The sequence below is a fragment of the Sipha flava genome, unplaced genomic scaffold (genome assembly GCF_003268045.1).
Source record: "Sipha flava isolate LNK unplaced genomic scaffold, YSA_version1 258_pilon_pilon, whole genome shotgun sequence".
Lineage (NCBI taxonomy): Eukaryota > Metazoa > Arthropoda > Insecta > Hemiptera > Aphididae > Sipha > Sipha flava.
In genome coordinates, this window is record NW_020272917.1 from 1,959,657 (window position 1) to 1,981,211 (window position 21,555).

At 31.1% G+C, this 21,555-nt stretch overlaps 1 protein-coding gene and 1 long non-coding RNA gene across 2 annotated transcripts; one reads left to right on the plus strand and one right to left on the minus strand.

Moving 5' to 3' along the window:
* Positions 1 to 1,431: 1,431 nt before the first annotated feature.
* LOC112684789 (muscarinic acetylcholine receptor DM1) lies at positions 1,432 to 16,082 on the minus strand. The gene is made up of 5 exons (XM_025556455.1): positions 15,392 to 16,082; positions 9,187 to 9,448; positions 8,938 to 9,061; positions 5,519 to 5,788; positions 1,432 to 3,059 (listed from the first exon to the last, which is right to left on the minus strand). The coding sequence occupies exons 1-5, from the start codon at positions 16,014 to 16,016 to the stop codon at positions 2,478 to 2,480; spliced, it is 1,863 nt and encodes a 620-aa protein (XP_025412240.1). The 5' UTR covers positions 16,017 to 16,082; the 3' UTR covers positions 1,432 to 2,477.
* A 120-nt stretch (positions 16,083 to 16,202) lies between these two features.
* On the plus strand, positions 16,203 to 21,169 carry LOC112684794. The gene is made up of 3 exons (XR_003148738.1): positions 16,203 to 16,352; positions 17,658 to 17,828; positions 19,954 to 21,169. It is a non-coding gene; the product is annotated as an uncharacterized LOC112684794 (long non-coding RNA).
* The last annotated feature ends 386 nt before the right edge of the window (positions 21,170 to 21,555 follow it).

The window sequence follows — 21,555 nt, forward strand, 5'->3', positions numbered from 1 at the left end:
TGTTTTATATGTGTATGAAGCTTATAAATTATATTATCTATTAAGATTAAAAATACTAACACTATGTCCTACTCCTAGTTAATGCGGGCATATCGCATGCGACAAAAAACAAACTATTTTGTATTCTGCGTTTGTGTTTGTTGCATATGCGGAAATCGGGGGTGGGACTTGAGGGGACTAAGCTCCCCCCAAAAAAAATTACAGGTCTTAGCCCCCTAGCATTAAAAATTGTTAAATGACTAAAAATACAATAATTATTATAATTGTAAAATACATTTTCAATAACTGAATTAAAAAAAATATATTCTATGATAAAAATTAAATCAAATTTGTAAGATTTTACAAACTTGTTGTCATGACTTGGAACGATCGCAATTAATGTAATATTAATAATATGTAATATTACCCGTACAAGGTTGTTTAATTTAATTAATTAATAATTTCTGTTTAGAATACCTACTCCAAAAATGTTTAAGATAAGGCACTTAATTGTTTTTTTGTTTAGATTGTTGATTGAAAATGTCAAATTACCAAACTTCGTAAATTGCCTTGTTGTAATAAATAATTGTGCACAGTGGTATTTATAGGTGTAATAAGCAAATAATGCTCAGCCCTCCCACAAATTTCACCAAATTTCCGCTTATGTTTTGTGGTGCGTGCACACACTAAAAACGCACTTGCTAGAACATAGCGTAATACAAAAATAATAATAATTTGTAATTATGAATGTTAGGATGCAATTATTAAACCAACAAAAATTGAAAATTCACGCCATAGACATGTGTATACATGCCATACGGTGAACAAATACGAATAAAGCGAACAACAATTTAGGTAATCATACGCGAGACATCAGTTCTATTTCAAACTTACAGTATTGCAATAAATAACGACTCGGTGATTCGTAGAAAACCTATATTACCTATTAAATTATAATAATACAACGTATCCTCTAGGGATAATTTTAAAAATAGTATCCCAGTTGTTTTCACTTGAACATTCAACATACCATACCATTCATGTTAATATGATGTATTGCTATTGTCTTTATTTTGATAAATTTATATTAATTAACAATTTTGTATATTATTTGTGAAATTATTCCTGTGAATAATAATTTTACTATTAAACAACTAATGACAAAATTGAAATAACCACAAAAATACATACAAAATGATATATCACATAAAGATTGTAAAAAAAAAATTATTCGAGTTTCGGGTTAAAACCAATATTTTATTCAGGTTTTGGTTGATTCGGATGTTTAAAAAAAAAATCATTCGGGTTATATGGATTTTGTGTGTTTCATTTTTTAAGGGTTCTTAAGGGTGTACGGGTTCGGGTTAATTCGGGTGCAAAGCCCTGTATATAATTAACATATAATAATGTTATAATAAAACAATAATTTTTAACCACGCTAATGATTACTAAATGGTAATAAATGTAACTAAATAAAATAAATCTAACCCCTTCAAATGCATGATAATTTTATTGAAATACTTTTTTGAGCTCAAGTGCAGTTCGACCACTACCTGCTTTTTACCCGAGTACAGTTCGACGATTACCTTTTTTATACCCAAGTGCGATTCGACTAAAATAAGTGCAATTCGACCATACCCGTATATAGGCTGACGAAAAAAAAGTTACGTCCATTCACACACATATACCTAAGTTAATATTATATGCATACACCGATAATGCACGTATACGTAAACGTACTTTTTATAATATTATGTATGTACATTTTTGCCGAGGGATAACCGTGTGGATCCCTCGAACAGTCTTTAAATTACCATCATTTAATTTTTGTTTATTTTTTTATTGTTTCGGGCCATATCTCATTAATCTTCTTCCGCGCACGCGTATACATCCTGTCCGTGCGTATTGCATCGGGAGTCGGTACTCAAGGTGTCACTCTTGAGGTAAGCGTCCACAGGTTCGCGTCGTACGCGTCAGACGGATCGTACGAAACGGATTTCGGAACCATTTGTGCATTAAGCCAGCACAAGTGCATCCACCGACACGCATCACAGCCCGTCGGGGATACCGATGAAATTTCGGACTGACGTCAAATGACGTCGTACGGGAATACGAAATCAAACAACAATTGTGTTGTTAAAAATCGTATTATAAATGGCTGTCGCCTGGCTAGTCTGATTGCTGCGAACACAGTGAATGTACTGCCGCTAAGCGGTCTGTCTGTTACGATCCGACCGATACGTACGATGCAAACCTACGGACGCGAACCTTTAATTGCGTGTACACGTATAGAAGCGATACGAAACGTAAATCGTGCACATCCATGAAAGTGAGGAGTACCATCGATGGCGGTTGGCGGTGAAAGTGGTTGCCAGAAGCTTACGGACGGCGAGGGTGGTTGCAAGAGGCTGGTGGGTGAGAATAGGGAGAGAGAGATGATGGAGATAAAACATAGGGAACACACACCACCACCACCTCCACCACCAACACCCCGGTTATCACGCGCGGAAGTGCGGTGGTTGCCTGCGGGTGTTCCATTTGCACTTGAGTATCCGCACATAGGTCATGCGGAACGTGGCGTTGCATAGGGCGTAACACACCGGGTTGATGGTACTGTTGATGTAGCACAGGTAGTAGAAAAAGTCCCACACGCCCTGCGTCACCCACTCCTTGCTGTTATCCGGTTCGCCAGCCTCGCCACCACCCGTGGCCGCGGTGAACGGTTTCAGCAACACCAGTATGTTGTACGGCGTCCACGTGATAATGAACGTCAGCAGGATGGCCGATAACGTTTTCGCCGCCTTCCGTTCGCTCTTCTTCTCCTGAAACTTTTTCTTCTTCTTCTCCTTGGCTTGCAGCGCGGCCCCCTGCGCCCGTGTCAACTGCTTCGGTTGCAGTATCTTCGCCGCATTCAACGGCAGCCGCATGTCTTGCGACGACGGCCTGCGTGACATCGGACCTGCCCCGCCACTGCCTATCCCATGCAACCGTCTCGACTCTTCGTAACACCCGTGGTACTGTTTCACCGTCGGCGCGTCTTGGTCACTGTCGCCTGGTAACTTTATCACGATCGTGTACACCTGTGTCGCAATCGAACAGAATAAACATATATGATATTAGAAAAACGGTTTAGCACAAACTGCAATACAATTATTTTTGTTTTTAATATACATAATTTGCAAAAACGGCACCGTTTTGAAATCGAGACTACCGATGTAGTACATATAATTGTATTTGTACCATTTTTGATACCTCTTACTGTAGCCGAATGAAAATAAAAGAGGCATGTAATATTTTTGTTCTGCGTACGAATTAAAATTAAACAGCGAAATTTGAAAACTCTTTTATGTTCAAAACCATAAGTACTACAGTATAAGTGTTTTATATAATATAATATGGAGAATACAAGGTTTTAAATTTTATTTGAATTTTATTAAGGTTTCGAAGGGGCAAAGTGACCCAAGTTTCTTTTAATAAGTATTTTAAAAATTAAATCGAAATGCAAATGATTGAGTTTGGATTTTTTTTACTATAACTTCTCTTACAACAACAAATGCTAGAATTAAGTACATGTTCTTAAATCAAACCATATGATAGATCAAATAGCTCGAAGATCGAAGAACAAAGAAATCTTATATTGGTATGGTTAAGTATTTAATAATAGTTTAAAATGTGCCATATATATATATATATATTTAGTATTTACCAGTAAAAGCTAATTGTATGAACTACAACATCACAAGTATGAGGTGTTTGTGTTTAAAACTTAAAATAGTTCTTAAATATTTTTTTCAGGAGCTGTTATGTTTCTACAAAAACGTACAGAGCCCCAAAAATCAGGAATTTCTATTTGAAAGAATAATAATAGGTACATAAAAAATGATTCACACATTTCTATATATATACGCAGGGGTATGCCGAGAGGGGGGAGTTTGGGTATTCAAACTCTTCCCCCGAAACGTTGACAAATTTATTATAAAAAAAAGTATAGCTTAATATTTTTATAATATTTAAGTTTAATATTATTATTATTTGCCAGTGTTATTTATATAGTCCATTGTCGATCTATCTAGTACTATAAAATTATTTATTACCAAAAATTATTAACTCGTGAATAAATATATTGTGAATATATACATTTAAATTTCATGGTAGTATAATAAAATTATTGAAACCCCTCCTCTACCCTAAATGGCAAATGTCTAGGCACGTCCCAGTATACACGAGTATATTTTTACATGGCAGAACTTCGAATTAAAATTAAATGTATATAATAAAACATAACGTTTCCTGTAAATCTTATTTGAATTTAATGACTTCTTTAGTACGATGTATGCAATTGTATAAATATATTAAATTAAAAATCAATTGTTTTGCACTGCAATTAGAAATTGAAAATGTCCACAGCCACAGACTGGAAAATATTCCTACATATTATACATTAGATAAATTTAATATTCTTGCGAAATGTTTCCTTTGCCACAACATAATTATGCAAAATACTGAAGTTAACGGGCATTTGATCTCTTTTATTTATTTTTGCATCTATGAAGGTATTAAAATAGACAAGAATAGATTAAAAAAATGTTTTTCAAATATATTTAACAATATTAAATTAAATTTCTAACTCGGTAGAGTACATATGAGTTGTCATAATCGACATATGAACATATAAAAAAAATGTGGTATTAACATAGCATTAACACTATAACTGTAATGTAGTACAGTAATGTACTTGGGGATATTCTCATAGGAGATTATATGTAATTTCTTTCTCAAAATAGAATACTCGTTTTATGTATATTTTCTCGGCTCATTTTAATGATATTGTAGAATATAAAAATAGATTAATAGTAGTAAAATGGGTCATATAAAACTACTTTGGAGACCTAAGACCCTTATTTGAGAACAGAGCTTAAGAAGTAATTACGTAAGCCTAGAAATATTGAAGTTCCTATTTTTATCCCAACTAAGATTTTAAAATTTATTTATTTATTTTAATTTAAGTAAATTTTCTAACGGTATATATATAAATAATAATAGTTAGAGATTCTAAACGAATTTGGTATATTCACATTGATACACTATTCACGTTCATGTATGTCAGTTGCTAACCATATATTTAATTTTTTATTTTTAAATAACATATATATTATTTTTGGCTTACATTTTAAATAAGAGAACTTAATATTTCTAAAAATGTCACACACAATATAAATTTAGGTATGCATTATGCGAACTAATCGAATTTATCAAGGATTTTAAAAATAGACTTTAATCCATCACGAGATTAACACAATATGATCAACAAAATCCTTTGCTGGATTTTTAACTTTCAATTTTTCCCACCTTTGGTATTATGATTGCGAGTATAAGCCACATAGTTCAATACCTATTGGATTAATGTTACTATATTATTTTGCACATGTGGTAGGTATACAGCAGAAATTAAAACATTTCTTGCACTGTGTCTGAAATGCCATTGAAGCTATTTCACGCTATACGTGTGGTCCAAACGTAATGGTGTGCTCGTGCTTACCGAGTCGTTGGACAAGGACCGGTTAGTCAGCCGGTTATTATTGTTGACCACGTGACAGGATTTCGACGGCGGCGGCGTAGTGCAGGGCTGCTGCTGATGGATGACGTTCAAAGACGTGGACCTGGACACGGTCGTGCCGTAGCTGGTGCCTCCCGGCACATCGCTGGGCGTCTGATCGTCCTCCTCGTCGTAATCGTCATCGCGGCCCGAGTACCACCAGTCCACGCACCAATCGCGTAACCACGACCACGTCAGAAGGCGTCTCGCTTTCTGTAACACGCCCAGGGGTCAATACTGAATGGATATCGCATTGCCCTGCAAGACTGTATCGCGAGCACAATGAAAATAATATTACGGTTTCGCAATGAAATTATGATCGATAATGTCTTGCACATTGCAATAAATTTAGTTTTATTAAATTTATTCATTAAGATTAGCAAATGTTGAAATTTCAGTGATACTTTGTTTTCATTTATCATTATTGGGTAACTCGATGACTAGATTATATTATTAAACAATGGACAGTAATTTGATAACTTTATTGAGTAGGTACCATAAAAAAATTACAAATTTTCGTTTAATTTATCTGATTACATATTAAATATTATGAGTATATAGTACAGATCAAGGGCGGCCAAACGATCGATCGCGGACGATTTCAGAGTCGATCATGTTAGAATTTATTTTTAGGTCACATGCACGAAAATTAATCGTGGTGATTATGAACAAATTGTCGGTAAGTTTTATCTGTATAGTTTTTATCTTTTATTCTGGTTTATAAAATAATTATCCAAGAAAGTCGATCTTCAAAGGTGAAGTATATTTTTAGTAAAATGTGACCAAAAAAAGTTTGGCCGCCTCTGGTATAGATTAAGCAACTTAATCGGTCAGAATTAAATTTAGGAAATATAACTGTTAACTAGCCGAATAATAGAAAAATAAGTAAATATAATCAAGATATATAAAAGTTCTTTTGAGTACAAACACTGATTTGGAAAACACTATAAAATAAAAATCATAAATAACATAAACATTTTTAATTCATTATGTAAATCGAATTATTTTCTATCCGTTAATGATTAAACTAATTGCATTTTCAAAACTTAAATATTTATAACACGAATTACATATATTAAATATCATGTTTATTAATTAAACAACATCAATAAGTTTATATTTAATAATATACCTGTATGTCTCTTACATTTAATCAATTTTATACTTTTGACATTTCATTGAGCCATTGGTTTTAATTTGAGTCTTAAATTACAGTTTCAGATCAGTAGTTCTAAACCTTTTGGACACTACGGAATAATTATAAAACTTTTAATACATCACGGACTACCTGAACTGAAGACCTTAATGTTCTTATAAACAAGAATGAATTTTTTTCACATATTTTAGAATTTAATTTATGAATAAATAAAAAATAATTGAATTTTTATAATGGATTTATAATAATTATAATCCTACTATAAGAAATAGTTTTATTTATGATATCATATAAAAATAAATTATATTATTAATTATATTATTATAACAAATTGTTGTTCGATTTTAAGTAAAAGTTTAAAATTATTAAAAATGTAACACAAATTACTATTATATAAAAAATGTACATTATATTATTTTATTTATTAAAAAGTAACTTACAATTATAAAAATAATTTAATGGGTTTTTTAGGCTTGCATTTATCTAACTAACAGAGTATTCTTTGGAGAATACTGCTTAAAATTATACGCATGTCTCTTGTGGCGTGCAACTGATTTCTTCGTTTATTTTTAATGTAGTGCAGTAATAATGTAATAGTATAATAATAATTACCATGCATCAAATATCTTCAAAATGTTGAAAATTAAATACACTTAAACGGGTAAATAGTTAAAAACTATTTTAATATAAATTGTTTAGACATTGATAGTAATTATTATTTTTTAATAGGAAAATTTTAACTTAACAGTTGTCTAACATATGTTAAATCTCTGTTTATAAATTTCTGCAGTCACGACCTCCCTATGTGTCAAATACATACATTTTAAGATTACACGTTACCACCATAAATTATTCTGAAATACGAAAATTTTAAAAATTTCTAAGAATATAAATTAATACATTTTTCAAAAGTATCGCGGAATCTTTTCGTTGGGCGAACAGTGATTACTTTCGGTAATTCGTATACGTTAGCAAATAGTACAAATAACATCAAGTTTTCATTTCTATAAAACTTTAGTTGTCTAGTTTTTAATATATTGTTGTACAATAATTGAGTACCGCAAAGATATAAGATAGTTTTGCATACAAAAATGACAAATCTTCATGACATATACATTATACATATAAAAGATGAAAATAGAGAGAGATACTTGTGTGACTTTGATCGCCCAAATATTTCAGTAGACTCCTATAATATTTAATAATTTTTCCATTTATGATTTATTATGCGTTTGGCCTGCAATGAGACCAATTCCCCTTCTCTTCCTTCTCACTATGGAAATGACGCAGATCCGTCTATGATAATATATTTGGTACGAGTCACTGGTCATCCCAGGGGAAATTCACGATTAATATGCTCCATACAGACTCGTCTCGATAGTCATCCGCGTTCGTTATAATCAATCGAAAACGAATTCTGAACTTCCACGAAAAGCGGAACTGTGCCTACTAACGATCATCATCGGCTGATGATTGATTTCCTCCGCCGGTCATTAAATAATATGTTTTCGTGGTTAATATAAATTTATTATTATTGTTTGACAGCCATATATACATTAATCGTGTTTTCACCAAACAACAAGAGACTCGTGGTTGCAATTATCAAATACAATTAGAGTTCAGAGCTCTCGGTTTTATAGGGACATATATGTATGTAAGGGTCGTAAAAATCCATTGAGTCGCGTCGCTAAAGTAAATAATAAATATTGAAGGAAAAATTTGATGGATTTTGCATTATTTCATTTTTTTTTTTTTTTAACAAATTCTTTGACAAAATTTTCCTTTCATAATAAATTTAAAGTATAATTTTAATAAATAACCTAATTCTTAATTTTAATAAATAATATAATTAATAAATTATATTTATTGTAAAATCAAAAAATTTTTAATTATGTATTGAACTATAATCGATAGAACAATATTGCTTATCTTGCAATCTTATTAATGATTTCAATTTCTAACTGCTTACACCTAATTTCAGTTCCTTTAAACTAAAAAACAGAATCGTTATATATCGTTATATCAATCATAAAATAGATAATAATATACTAAATATGAGTCTGAGAACTTAACAATTTTATATATCTGACGTATTTCTCATATGTTGACAGACACGTCGGTATTGCTATACATTGAACATATATAGATGATGTGGATATATATAATGTCTTTGTTAGTAATGTAGCAAAATATTATAAATAATTACCAATGAACACTGCGAGTACGCTTTGCGCAACGAACTAGTCTCATACATCTCCCGTTGATCCAACGAATTAGCTTGGTTCGATTCGGACCGTATGTGACCCCACGATTCCTCGTGTTGATGATCGCTGAAAATGAATAAAATCACGTCATATTATTATAATACACAAGCTTCAATATTTTTTTAAAAATATTATTATTATTATATTATCATGGAGAACAGTGTTTTATGCCATATTTATAAAAATCTCACTTGTGTGGTTTGTTCATGGCTTGCAGATTCGGCAAGTCTTTTTGTCTCTTTTTTGTCTCTCTGTATATACGAAAATATAGAAAACACATGACCGTTACTGGCACATAAAAGGCCGCGATGGCCGTACCGAAAGTAATGTACTGATTGGTCAGTATGAATTGAATATAACACTGTGTTTCGGGTACGGTCCGGCGACCTTCTATGATAGGCCACAAGTAAATCCACGGTGGCCACAAACCGAGAGATATGATCCACGCGGCCGCTGAAAAGAAATAAAAACATTTATTATTCTGATCAAGTTCGAGTGTTGATGAAACGCACATTAAGAGTAAATTCCGTTTTTGCGGCGCATAACAGTTTAAGAAGTTTCTCATCCTATATATATATTTATATGTACGTATAGCACAGTGTACGGGTTTTCGTGTTTTTCAAGATTAATACGAAAATAATTTAATAGTTTGTTAGAACCGTAGGTGGGTGAGTGTTGAACAAAATATATTCTCAACAACGCCTAACGGTCACTTGAAACCACTTTGAGCGTAAGTCCCGTTTCGCTAATGAATATGAAATGACTATTACGATTTTTTTAAAAAATTATTCAAGTATATCTGAACGATGATTATGTTGTTAATATAATTATATTTTCAATGCGTTATCTCAGACCGAAGTAAAAGCCGTTAAACAATACTCCACAGTAAACAAAACGGAATACGCTTTGAAATATTTTTCGCTAAAGCATTTGGAAGAACACTAGGACAACCAATTAAAATAAAAAAATATTATACATATTGATATATAAATTCTACAATAAGTATTTATATTTAATAATATTTATCATAAAAATTTGAAAATTGAACAAAGAAAGTTTTTATTTAATTTTATCAATCCACCATTGGTATTGCGTAAAAATCAGTAGTCGAGTAATTATATTAATTATGGGTTGTATATTAATCAGTTAATTATATTTACTATACCTCATAAGTTTACTTAAATTCCTCATAGGAAAAAATAACATTATGACTTAATGATCTTTAGTTCGATAAAACCTATTAACAAATAAATTAATTTGTAATAAAAAATAACCATTTATTTTTATTTTTATGGGGAAAATAATAATATTATGTATTACATTTCCAGCACTTTTTGTCATGGTATATTTATGTATTGAATACTTATATTTTTCTTATATTTTTCTTATATTTTTAATTTATTCTTATAAAATTATATTATATATATATTTAATTGTATATTTTGAAGTCAAATTACTATTCTAAAAAATTGAATACTTCTATAAAAATACCATGCACAAATGATTTACAATAATAAAAAATATTTTTTTCAAAAACACATACATTACAATTTCTCATTGCAAAATAATTCATTAATATTATCAAATTTTAATTAAATATAACTGCTATAATTTTGTAGATCTATACAGTTTAATATAAATATATAAAATCTATTTTATTTAAAAATTTAAATACTTCCAAATATAATATTGAAATACTTTTTTAATTTCTAAAACTTCATCAAATTAATTGTCACTTCTTATAGTATTAAACAAATATAATAATTATATTAAAAATCAGCAAAGAATTTGTTTTTTAAATTCTTTAAAATTTTTATTTACAACAAGATCTTACAGCCTCAAACTTATATCTCAGAGGCTCAGGCAAAATACGCCGTTAAAAATATCAACATTTTAAAAAGTGCTTTCCGCTAAAAAAGTGTACTTAGCACATATGGTTGTATAAAACATGTGTGCAACTTACATTCACATATGAGATATTATATAATGTTTTGTGTTATTTGCGACTGCCTATCAAACTATTCATTAATCAATTTAACAATGACATCTTCATTACGGTTCATATAATCTGACTTGCTGTCTATTAATGGGACTCCATTCGGTGCGGATGTATATTGCAACCGCGTACGTCTACTCATGATATGCGGTATACCTTCAAGTAATAATATATTTATATATATTTATATATATATAACCTATAATACGTGACGTAGATTGAAATCGACATCACATGGTATTATAATAATATCTATAGAATAGGTGTATAGTTGACGACGTGAAGCACTCATGGATTAAAATGTAATTTTTATTGTTCGCGAGGAATCCGTAGGCACATAATAATGCAAATGTATCTATATGCATAGTAAATTTTACGTGAATTCAGCGAACATTGCAAAAATACACGATTGACAGTGTCGTCAACTTATTCTTATTTTACATGTGTTAAGATTTAATATAGTATGAACTTAAATCGTATATGAATTTAATTTTTAGATTTACGTTTGAATTTTATCATAGCAAATCGTGTATTATCATTTTATAGTGATAATATGATAGATAATTTAAATCAAACATGTTTAATGTATTCAATTATTGACATCCATTATAAGGTTAAATTATAAATATAATATCATTAAACTAGTTTTTTAAATAATTGATCATTTAATTATTTTTGAAAAATACGCAAAGTTAATGTATTGAATAAGATATCCATTTTATGGAAATAGGGATTTCACTAAATAAGAATATTTTGTGTAATATAGAAAACAATAACGGATAATAACACCAAGCATGTTAAGATTAAATATTCATTCTTAAAAAAAGTTGTCAATTTACTATTTTTATACTTGAGAAAATAATAAATTATTTAATAAAAACATTACACAATACACAAATATCAATATAATAATGATTTTAAATAGGCCAAAAATAATAAAGTAGTGAAAGTATAAAAGTTTGTCGAGACATTTTTTAGAAAACTATTTTTTAGGTGAAAAGTATATGCAGCATTTGCTTTATTATTTAACTTTCGCGAAATAAGTTGATCAATAATTACAGTTATCAGGTAAATAATAAAGTACATAATACGCAGAAACCTAGAAAAGTCTTATTGCAAAAAATACTCAACGAGCTAAATTTTACATACATTTCTTATTTGTTGACCTTATTTTCGACCAATTACCAACAGTTTTATTCAAAGTTTAATTTTGATATTTTACACTCATTTACACTAGAATATCGTATTTTAAAGTTTGAAAGGTTGGAATAATTCTTATCGAGAACCTCGCAGTACATATCAAATAACATACATAAGTTCAAAAATATAAAAAGGAGACAAGATTATAAGACTTAGAGGACTTATAGAGGACTTATAATGTTTATCACTTGTACAATGATTCAAGAAAAATTTTATTTTTCGTATAAGTGTTGAATTATACGGCATCAAGTATTTATATGACATTTATATTATGATACGCATACAATGATATATTGCGTTTAATTTTTATATTTATGATGGATAATTTTTAGATATATAATTAGGTATTGTATCTAATTATCTAACATGAGTAGGAATCGTTGGAACTCACTCGTGGTCGGGCGAATACTTAGTGACGTAAGCTGCAACAAAGAACGATGTACTGTGGGTCTATTTTAAAATTTGTTACATGCTTAAAAAAAATTTGATTCAATACCACTGGGTCAAGTTGGTTTAAACACACGGACGCTGTAAGCACTATAGGTATTTGATACACATATTGTTGACATATGCGATAACAGAATAACGGTTTATCGAGATTTATTTTCAGCGTGCTTTTTTGGAGCCGAAGTATGCCTTTGCAAGTATATCGGAAACCACCAAGCGTAAGCTTGAAATGTATTTTTACGATTGTTTCCATTTCCTGGTGGTTGGTTGGCGGTCAATCGCGTGTTGTATTATTATTTATTTGTTATTACTATTATTATTATTATTATTATTATAGGACACGTTATTATTATTATTATTATTGTCGTCACACGACGAGAAATCGCTTCGGAACATTTTACACAAGCATCACACACCCAATGACCGGTATAAATTATACCCGCCGAATGTATATTTTGATGTACATAATCCTTTACCGTTGACGACCGTGGCATAGTTCTGCAATATGTTTATAAACTCCTCGAACTGTAACCTCATACACGCATCGCGTACATCATAATATTATTTATACATCAGGTAAATTGTTTGTATGTGCATATTTAGATACAGTATACTGGGTAATTAATTTATCACGAGACACTGATTTCCTTGATAGATTTGTATAGTAAAATGTACAGTAAATTCAGAAATAGTTTTTGAATTTTACCTTTTTTTCAATATAGCTAATTTTTAGGTAGAATGAGCATTATTCGGTTTTAAAAATATTCTGTGTATACATAAGCATAACAAATTATATTTGGTAAATCTTACTGTCATGGCCGGTGCTATAAATTATTAATAAAGAGGGGAGAGAGTCATAGATATACAAATTTGTAGACTACTTTTAAAAAAAAAATTCTTTAATAGTAATATTACTGAATTTGTTAATGATTGCCGTCTATATAAATAGGTCACTTATGGGTAGGGGAATGCAACCCCACATCCCCCTAAAATTATCACTGCTTACTGTGCAGAAAGGTATACGGATGGTGTGACCTTCATCTCTTTGAACAACTTTAAATATGTTAACTGCATTGGCATATTATAATTATTAGAAAGACCGATTATATGAATATATTTTAAGCTCAGATATATATAAATAAAAATAAAAATTATATTAACTATAAGTGTAAAAAAAAATATGCTGACGTAAGACAATTTAAGTTAAAAATAAATAACAAAGAATAGTATAAAATTAAAATTAAAATTATTCACGATGAAAGTCCTTTTAAATAATTATGCGAATAGTGAAACCAAACCGAATGATAATACCTATAAAATAAATAATTTTATAATAATGTGTCCACTGAATTTACACGATAAGCAAAATAATAATTTTTGAATTTCATTATTGACTACAGACTACATAATAGATTATGGTAAATAATAACCTATGTACGTTTCTTTTATGCTATTTTAAAAGCATTATAATTTTTAAATATAAATGGCTTATTTGAAAAAAATATTCGTTGAATTTAAAATTTAATATTATTGCGGATAATATAAATTGTTACAATGTTAGGTTAGGTATATATATATATATGCACATTTGAAATATGGAAAATGTTCAAAGTATATAAAATATGTAAATGACATATGTAAAAACGTTGAGTTAATCTTATTTAATATCAATAGAATTTTGCTAAATTGTGTTTCAAATAAAATATGAGACTCAATATTATCAGAAATCATTTTTTGTCACTTGACACTTTATTTGACGTAAAAGTCACATTGTGTATAAGAGTCCACATACACCTAACACACGCTTACACTGTAGGTCACTTATACATACATATACGTTTATTTAGTTCAGTTGATGTATACGCATATTATGCATACGCATTTTTATATAAGTACCACAAAATAAGTATAGAAAATTGTGATCAGAGTTGAATACGTGAGATAAACACGTAAATACGTAATACATTTACTAACCCATGTATGTTTATATGTATATGTGTGTGTGTGTGTGTGTGTGTGTGTGTGTATAAAATTAAGTTATATGTAAATAATAATTATCATGTAATCAAGGTAGGTAATCTATGCAATAGTTTTAAAAGAAAAATTGTGTTAAATAGGTTATCGGAAAATGATTAAATGCTTATAAATGTGAATAAGTAATGAGTCTGCCATCAATGTCGCTGATGGATATAAATATTGAACATATATGTACATTTGTGTTAAAAATAAAGGTACCACGAGATATTTTTATAAAACTACCCTCAATTTCTATGGCAGTTATAAAATTCTGAATAGAAACATTATAATAGTTATAAATTGAATCTAATTTAATAATAATTTAATGATAGGTTAGGGGGCGGTGAAAGGATATGGCGCAAAAGTCAGCAACTTGCTATTCAATAGAACACGTCTCAACATTGAGATTTCTTTTGATTTTTATGTATGTGACTTTTATATTAGTTCGTTTAAAAATAAAAATATAGTGTTCAAGCCAGTGACATTACGGCTTTGTAAATTTTTTTTTTAAAAATTGACTCTTTTCTTTAGATGCCGACTTACTGTCTCGATTTATTAAAATACTGATTGTTAAATTTTGTGTGGGTCCAGAAAGTATAATAACAATAATTTTGTTCTAACTCAATACAGAAATGAAACTCATCACTGCCACCTCATTCATGGGACGTAGATAGGAATAATGATATGATACTTATTGATAAAAAAAAAAAAAATGAAAAAAAAAAACCGTTACTCACATATGAACAGCAGCGCTTTGCCTTTGGTCCGTTTAGCCCTGTACGTTAACGGTCTGGTGACGGACAGGTATCGGTCGAAGCTGATCAGCAGCAGGTTGAGCACGGAAGCATTGCTGGCCAGGTAGTCGAGCGCGAGCCAACCGTCGCACACGTGCCGGCCGAACGGCCAGTAACCGAGTATGGTGTACACGGTGAACAGCGGCATGGATATGAGGCCGATGAAGAAGTCGGCCAGCGCCAGGCTGAACAGGAAGTAGTTGCTGATGTTCTGCAGCTGCTTGTCGATCTTGAACGACACCATGACCATTATGTTGCCGGACACGGTGATGAAGCTGAGCATGCCGGACACGAGCGCGATGAACGCCGTCTGGGATAGCGTGAACCTAGGCGGGACGTCCCCGCCGCCGCCCTCGTCACCGCCCGGGTCGACGGATGCGGTGGCGTTCGTGGCCGTCGCGGCCGCAGCCACGACCACCGCCGCCGCCGACGCCATCGTTGTCCACGCATTGCTGTTGCTGCTGCTGCTGCTACTGCTACTGCTGCTGCCCGCCGCCGCTTCGGACGACGACGTCGATGACGCGATGTACAGTGCCGACAGCGCCGCCCGAGCCGCGAGCGCGTTCATTACGCGGCCATTCGCGTCTCCATCGTCGTCCACTACGCTATCTCCGCGGGGCCCCGGGGGCAGCCACCACCACCGCCACCACCGCCGCTGCAGCTGCCACCGGGACCCACCAACACGACCGCCGCCACCGCCGCCACCACCGCCGCCGCCGCCACCGCCGACGGCTACGTGTTCTCTTTCCTGACAACGAGCAAACGGACACTTTAGCAACACGCGACGACCGACGCACGTGCGTCAAGGTGCTCTTAGACCCAGTCTATGCGCACGGAACGTTTAGTGATCACCGTCAACTAGCCGTCGCGTATACGCATAATATATTCTTTGGCCGACCAATAGGTAGGGTGAAAAAATACAAAAATCATAAAATAATTGCTTACTTTAGACAAATTTTAGATTCAAGTGATATTCAATTTTAAAGGGGGGAAAAAAATTAATAAAGAACGAATATATACATATTTGTTTTAGAATATGTATTTATGAACTATGCACGGTGTAGATTATAGTTTTTGTGTTTGTAAGTCATTATGTTTGGTAAAAATATATAATAAAGTTTTTAAATCAACTGATCGGCTAATTAAAATCTGAAATATATATATATATATATTATTTTTAACTATGTAACAATGAAAATACTCTATATTTTTATCGGTTTTGGGGGAGTATTGCAAATCCGTTAGAGCAATAAAATATGAACAAAGAAATATGTTATCAAACGATCTTGAATCATCCATAACGGCGTCATATATAGCCAATTTTACTACTCCGGTGTGTTGCGATCTTGTGCATGCCAACTCGATAAAATAATATTATTACGAGTCATATTCTCATACTATTTTATTAAATTCTGAAAAACGAAGTAATGCACCAATATTGTGCAGGATGTTTCATATCATTTCATTCCAGTTATTTAAATTTTAAGTGATCATAAATAATTAATAACTCATACGATATTTAATTATTATATACTGACATGTATAAATTATTTTATTATATTGAAAATGAATTTTTGTATAATAAGTTATTATTGTTTATAAAAAGTATAGACCTAGTAAAATTTTTATGAAATTTTCTTTAAAAAGTGTCACAAAATACACACACATACACACACACACACACACATATATATATATATATATATATATATATATATATATATATACATATATAAATACAAAATTCAGGAATAATAGTATCAAAAAATTGCCCATTTTACTGTCACACAACATAATTTATATTTTACTATAGTTAATTCATTAGATGGTAATAGGGTTAAATTATTTAAATGTCAACACGTTTGAACTTTAAGGCACTTCCCATAAATAAAAGGCTAAAATTATTCAGAAGTCAGAGCCTGCGTTTATGATTGTACGGTATACGTAATGTGCAAGTTCTTGGGAACAAGTAAGATTCTTCATATTTGCCTTCGGGAAACATTTGGATATGGCTAGATTTGGTCTATCAAGTTAATTGAATATTAAAAAAAAAAAAGAAATGTGTAAATATTTTAGGGGTAAGAAGATTATCCTGTTCTAGCTACGCTATCAACATTATAGAGAATAGTACACATACTTAATCTAAGTTAAAAAATAAATGTACGTAAAAGATTAAACCAATACTGACTACACACACGTGTTGTTGTAGGTTAAGGAACAACACTGTGGGATTTTCCCTCCCACTGAGTTCTATTGTGACTACCGTATGAATACGCATCTATAATCCGGTTATCGTAACCGTCCTAGTCTTGTATGGATATTTTATTTTGATGAAGAACAAATTACATTTTATTCAAATATGGACATTGCACAGACATATGTAAGTATATCATTTTATATCGTAATTTATTATACATAATATAAGATCAATGTGAGTGGAATTTTGGTTTTACTTCTCCTTAAAATTTGAGTCAGCGTAACTCAGCTCTAGCCTTTATAACTGTTTTACTGAAAAATTGAATAATTATACTATACATACAAACAGGGTTAATTATTTTAACTTAAATCTAAAAATGAGCAACTCAAAAAAAAAAAAAAAAGCAAACTAGTAAAATCATTTTTTCTACTTTCCAAAGTCAAAATTTCAAACAATAAAATTGTTAATCTTACTAGTCTAATAAAAACTTAAAAATCCGAAAAAATAATTTATTTTAGGGTACACAATTAAAACTAAATGTTATTATTTGAAAATCAAAAATTAACTCTATTTAAAAAAATAAAAATGGAAAATAAGGACATTTTTTAAGTACAAACAAAAAAATATAAAATGCAACCTTGTAAATAAATCAGTACATATTTTAAATTAGTTAATTAGACGACCAAAATATCACTCAATAAAAATATTTTGTTGCTTAATTGTTTATTGTGTTTTGAAAGACTGGGAAAAAATCAATTAATTGTCAAAAAAAAATTTTTTTTTTTAAATAATGTAAAAAATGATTTGATAATGTATGATGGATATATTTGTATATATTTCAATATATTGTCAAATTATCGATATATACTTTTTCTATCAACAATCAGATTTATTTTTAATAGTAATGCGGACAAAACATGAAATACCATCGTACATTGACTATATATATATCGATTATTTCAAAAAAAAATATCGTTTGTGAAAATTCCTTAAAAATCCACTAAAATTATTGATGGCAAAAAATAATATCTACATTTATATTTTTTTAGATATAGCCGTACTTAGATTAATATAATTATTACAATATATATATGTATAATTAGACCGAACATATTATAGAAAATATATATTTGTATCATCTATAAACTATAATCAGACATCCATTAAGTTATTCATCAAATTACTAATAAAATTTACTTTCCCAATAGTGGACACTTTTTACTATAATAATGACTCTATTCAAAATTATGGTTTTATACTATATATAGTCCTTATTATAGTAATTATTAATTATGTAACGTTATACGTGGTTAATCTCATTATTTATATTATGGAATCAACCGGAAGTTTTTCATGGAGTTTTTTGTGCATCAAATGTATTATACTCATAATTTATTTATTTTATGTACTCTTACTCTCTTCTATATATCTATAATATGTTAATAACCGAAATATACTTAAACATAAAACTCATGCATAGACGTGATATTGAAAAGATCATATTCATCATGTACGTACATCGACTACGTCTAATCGAAAATGTTATTTTTTTCTCGTTAAATTAGGGTTATATATGACTTTTTTTTTAACATTTAGGCCTTGTCGTTGCCTTATAGCATAGTAGGGAGGAAGGATTTAGCGCTGAACGTTTACTGAGCAAAACGAATACAAATCCTACACGTCCGAAAGTCGTTAAAACATAATATATTGTATATACATTATACATATATATATTCCTATGAATATAATCTGTAATTTGAACCTGTTATGCGCTACAACGTTGTGTTGAAATCTACATAATTACAGCATACTTCTCGGTCAATTAATGTGTTTTTGAACAAATTTAATGTAACACAGTTTAATATATAATTTAATATTGCAAAAAAATTTCTATTTCCTATTATTTTTAATTAAGTAACATCCACATGCACTAAGACATCAAATGTTCCTATCTTTAAAATTTAAAATTAGAATATTTTATTGAATATGATGATGCACGGAATTCGTACTTCAAACCGGTCAACCTATAACGTAATGTTATTATTCATAAGTATAACGTATAATACGTTTAAACGAGAGAAGAGAGCGCAGCATCAATATTTTACCTGGTATCTTCCGCCGTTTAATTTATCCACTGACGGCTAATTATTAAAAACTTATGAATAATCAACAACCATATTAAAGGTTCTATAGTATGCAATGTTGATCGCATTTCCGGAAAAACGTTCTGTTTGACAATACGAAGTCGAAAATATTTAAATGTATTGCCGTTAAAATAATATGTATATGTATTGTATTTCAAATGCAGATAAACCGGTGTAGACACTGAGAAGATTTTATAGTGCACATAGCAGCATGCAGCTTGACATCACATCATAACATCGATGGATATTGATCTACTGGGGTATAAGCGTTTAGCTATACACAAAAATGTTCCATCCGGTAAGCACGAAAACGGGATTTTCTTTTCAAGAGGGAGTGGAATAAAAAAAAAAAATAAATAAAAAAAATGTCATTCCCTCGAAACGAAATCAGAACCTTTTACAGTAATAAAAAAATGTTAATACCAGTTTCCTACGTTTAAGATGAAAAAAAAACCTTTTGTTTTACATTTTAAATGATGAGTACCTGTTTCGTATATATTTAAATCATAAAGGATTACCCGTTTACGGGAAGGCGCGGAAAAATTTCGAGTGGGGTCTGGACCCCATGGACCACCCTTACTCCTTTGTTGCGTGCCTACTTTCCGGACCGAGTTCAAAGTGGCGTGTTCGGAAAACGCCACGTATATAATAATTGCTAGTCCGGAAAAACCGCGAGAACGGTAGTACCGCGAAACGTATTACACCCGTTGTCGACAATAATAGAATATCGTGTGTACGGCGAACGCTGCGCGAAAATTGTTATTATTATGTTATTGTGTCACGGGCGCGCGTGTATGACTGTGTACGATCGCGCACACGCGCCGGGACGCCCAGCCCCCTCGACCGCCGCCAGCGGATTTCCCGACACGGGGCGGCGGGCTACAACGTCCGTGTTGCTGCCCGGGGTTTACTTTCCGCGTGCTCGGCAAAACCTAGTAGTATTTTTATTACGGTTTTGAAATACCGTCGCCGTCAGCCGCCCGGCGGTATTGGCAAATCAAAAAGAAAATTATGTACGATTCAAATAGAAAAACACGCGTATCATATGGTTCTGATTTGTATCCACGTTGATTGCCGTGTGATAACAATATATTGTGTACGTTCGAGAGCCACATAATATTATCGCGCACGGACAAGTCTTTTGGGTTCCGTCGAACAACTATATAGAAAATGTGTAGAAGCTGTGCTCCGGAGTGAACGATTTTCGGTTTTCTAAGCGATACCCGTTGAAGTGTATGGACACGGATGGGTTGAAAAAAAAAAACTGTGATAAGCGTATGAGTTTCTTTGTATACATGTTTTATGTTTTTAGATTTTGGGTATTGAATTACAACAAAATTATTTCTACCAAAACCAATTTAAAATGCTCCCAACATACTCGTATTCATCGCTACGGTTAAATATTATATGATATTTATATATATTTATAATTTATGTTTGTATGTACATAATATACAGAAACAATATATCAGTTAACATATCGTTTTTTAAGTTGTTTTGAGTTATCATTATACGTACTTCAGCGTTCTATCCAATAATTCTGTAGCTTTATTTACTTGTTTACTCTTATTTTACATTATATTTATGAAATTTTAAAATTAATTGAAAACATTTAGTTTTATTATCTTAATTGATAATATTAAATGAATTGGTTGAGAATTAATGGAGTTCACGTGAACGTATAGGCTGTAAAAAACCAGAAAATATTTTGATTTAGTTGGCGTAGCTTTTCTATACTATGCTGTGTATACTGCAGCGTGTTCTTA

Bases quoted from the DNA above. Each gene is read 5' to 3' on its own strand.
- LOC112684789 (XM_025556455.1), bottom strand. From the start codon at position 16,016: ATGAACGCGCTCGCGGCTCGGGCGGCGCTGTCGGCACTGTACATCGCG. The intron at 9,449-15,391 runs GTGAGTAACGGT...ATTTCTTTTCAG, and splicing joins CAAAGCGCTGCTGTTCATAT to CGGCCGCGTGGATCATATCT. The intron at 3,060-5,518 runs GTAAGCACGAGC...ATTGCGACACAG, and splicing joins GGTCCTTGTCCAACGACTCG to GTGTACACGATCGTGATAAA.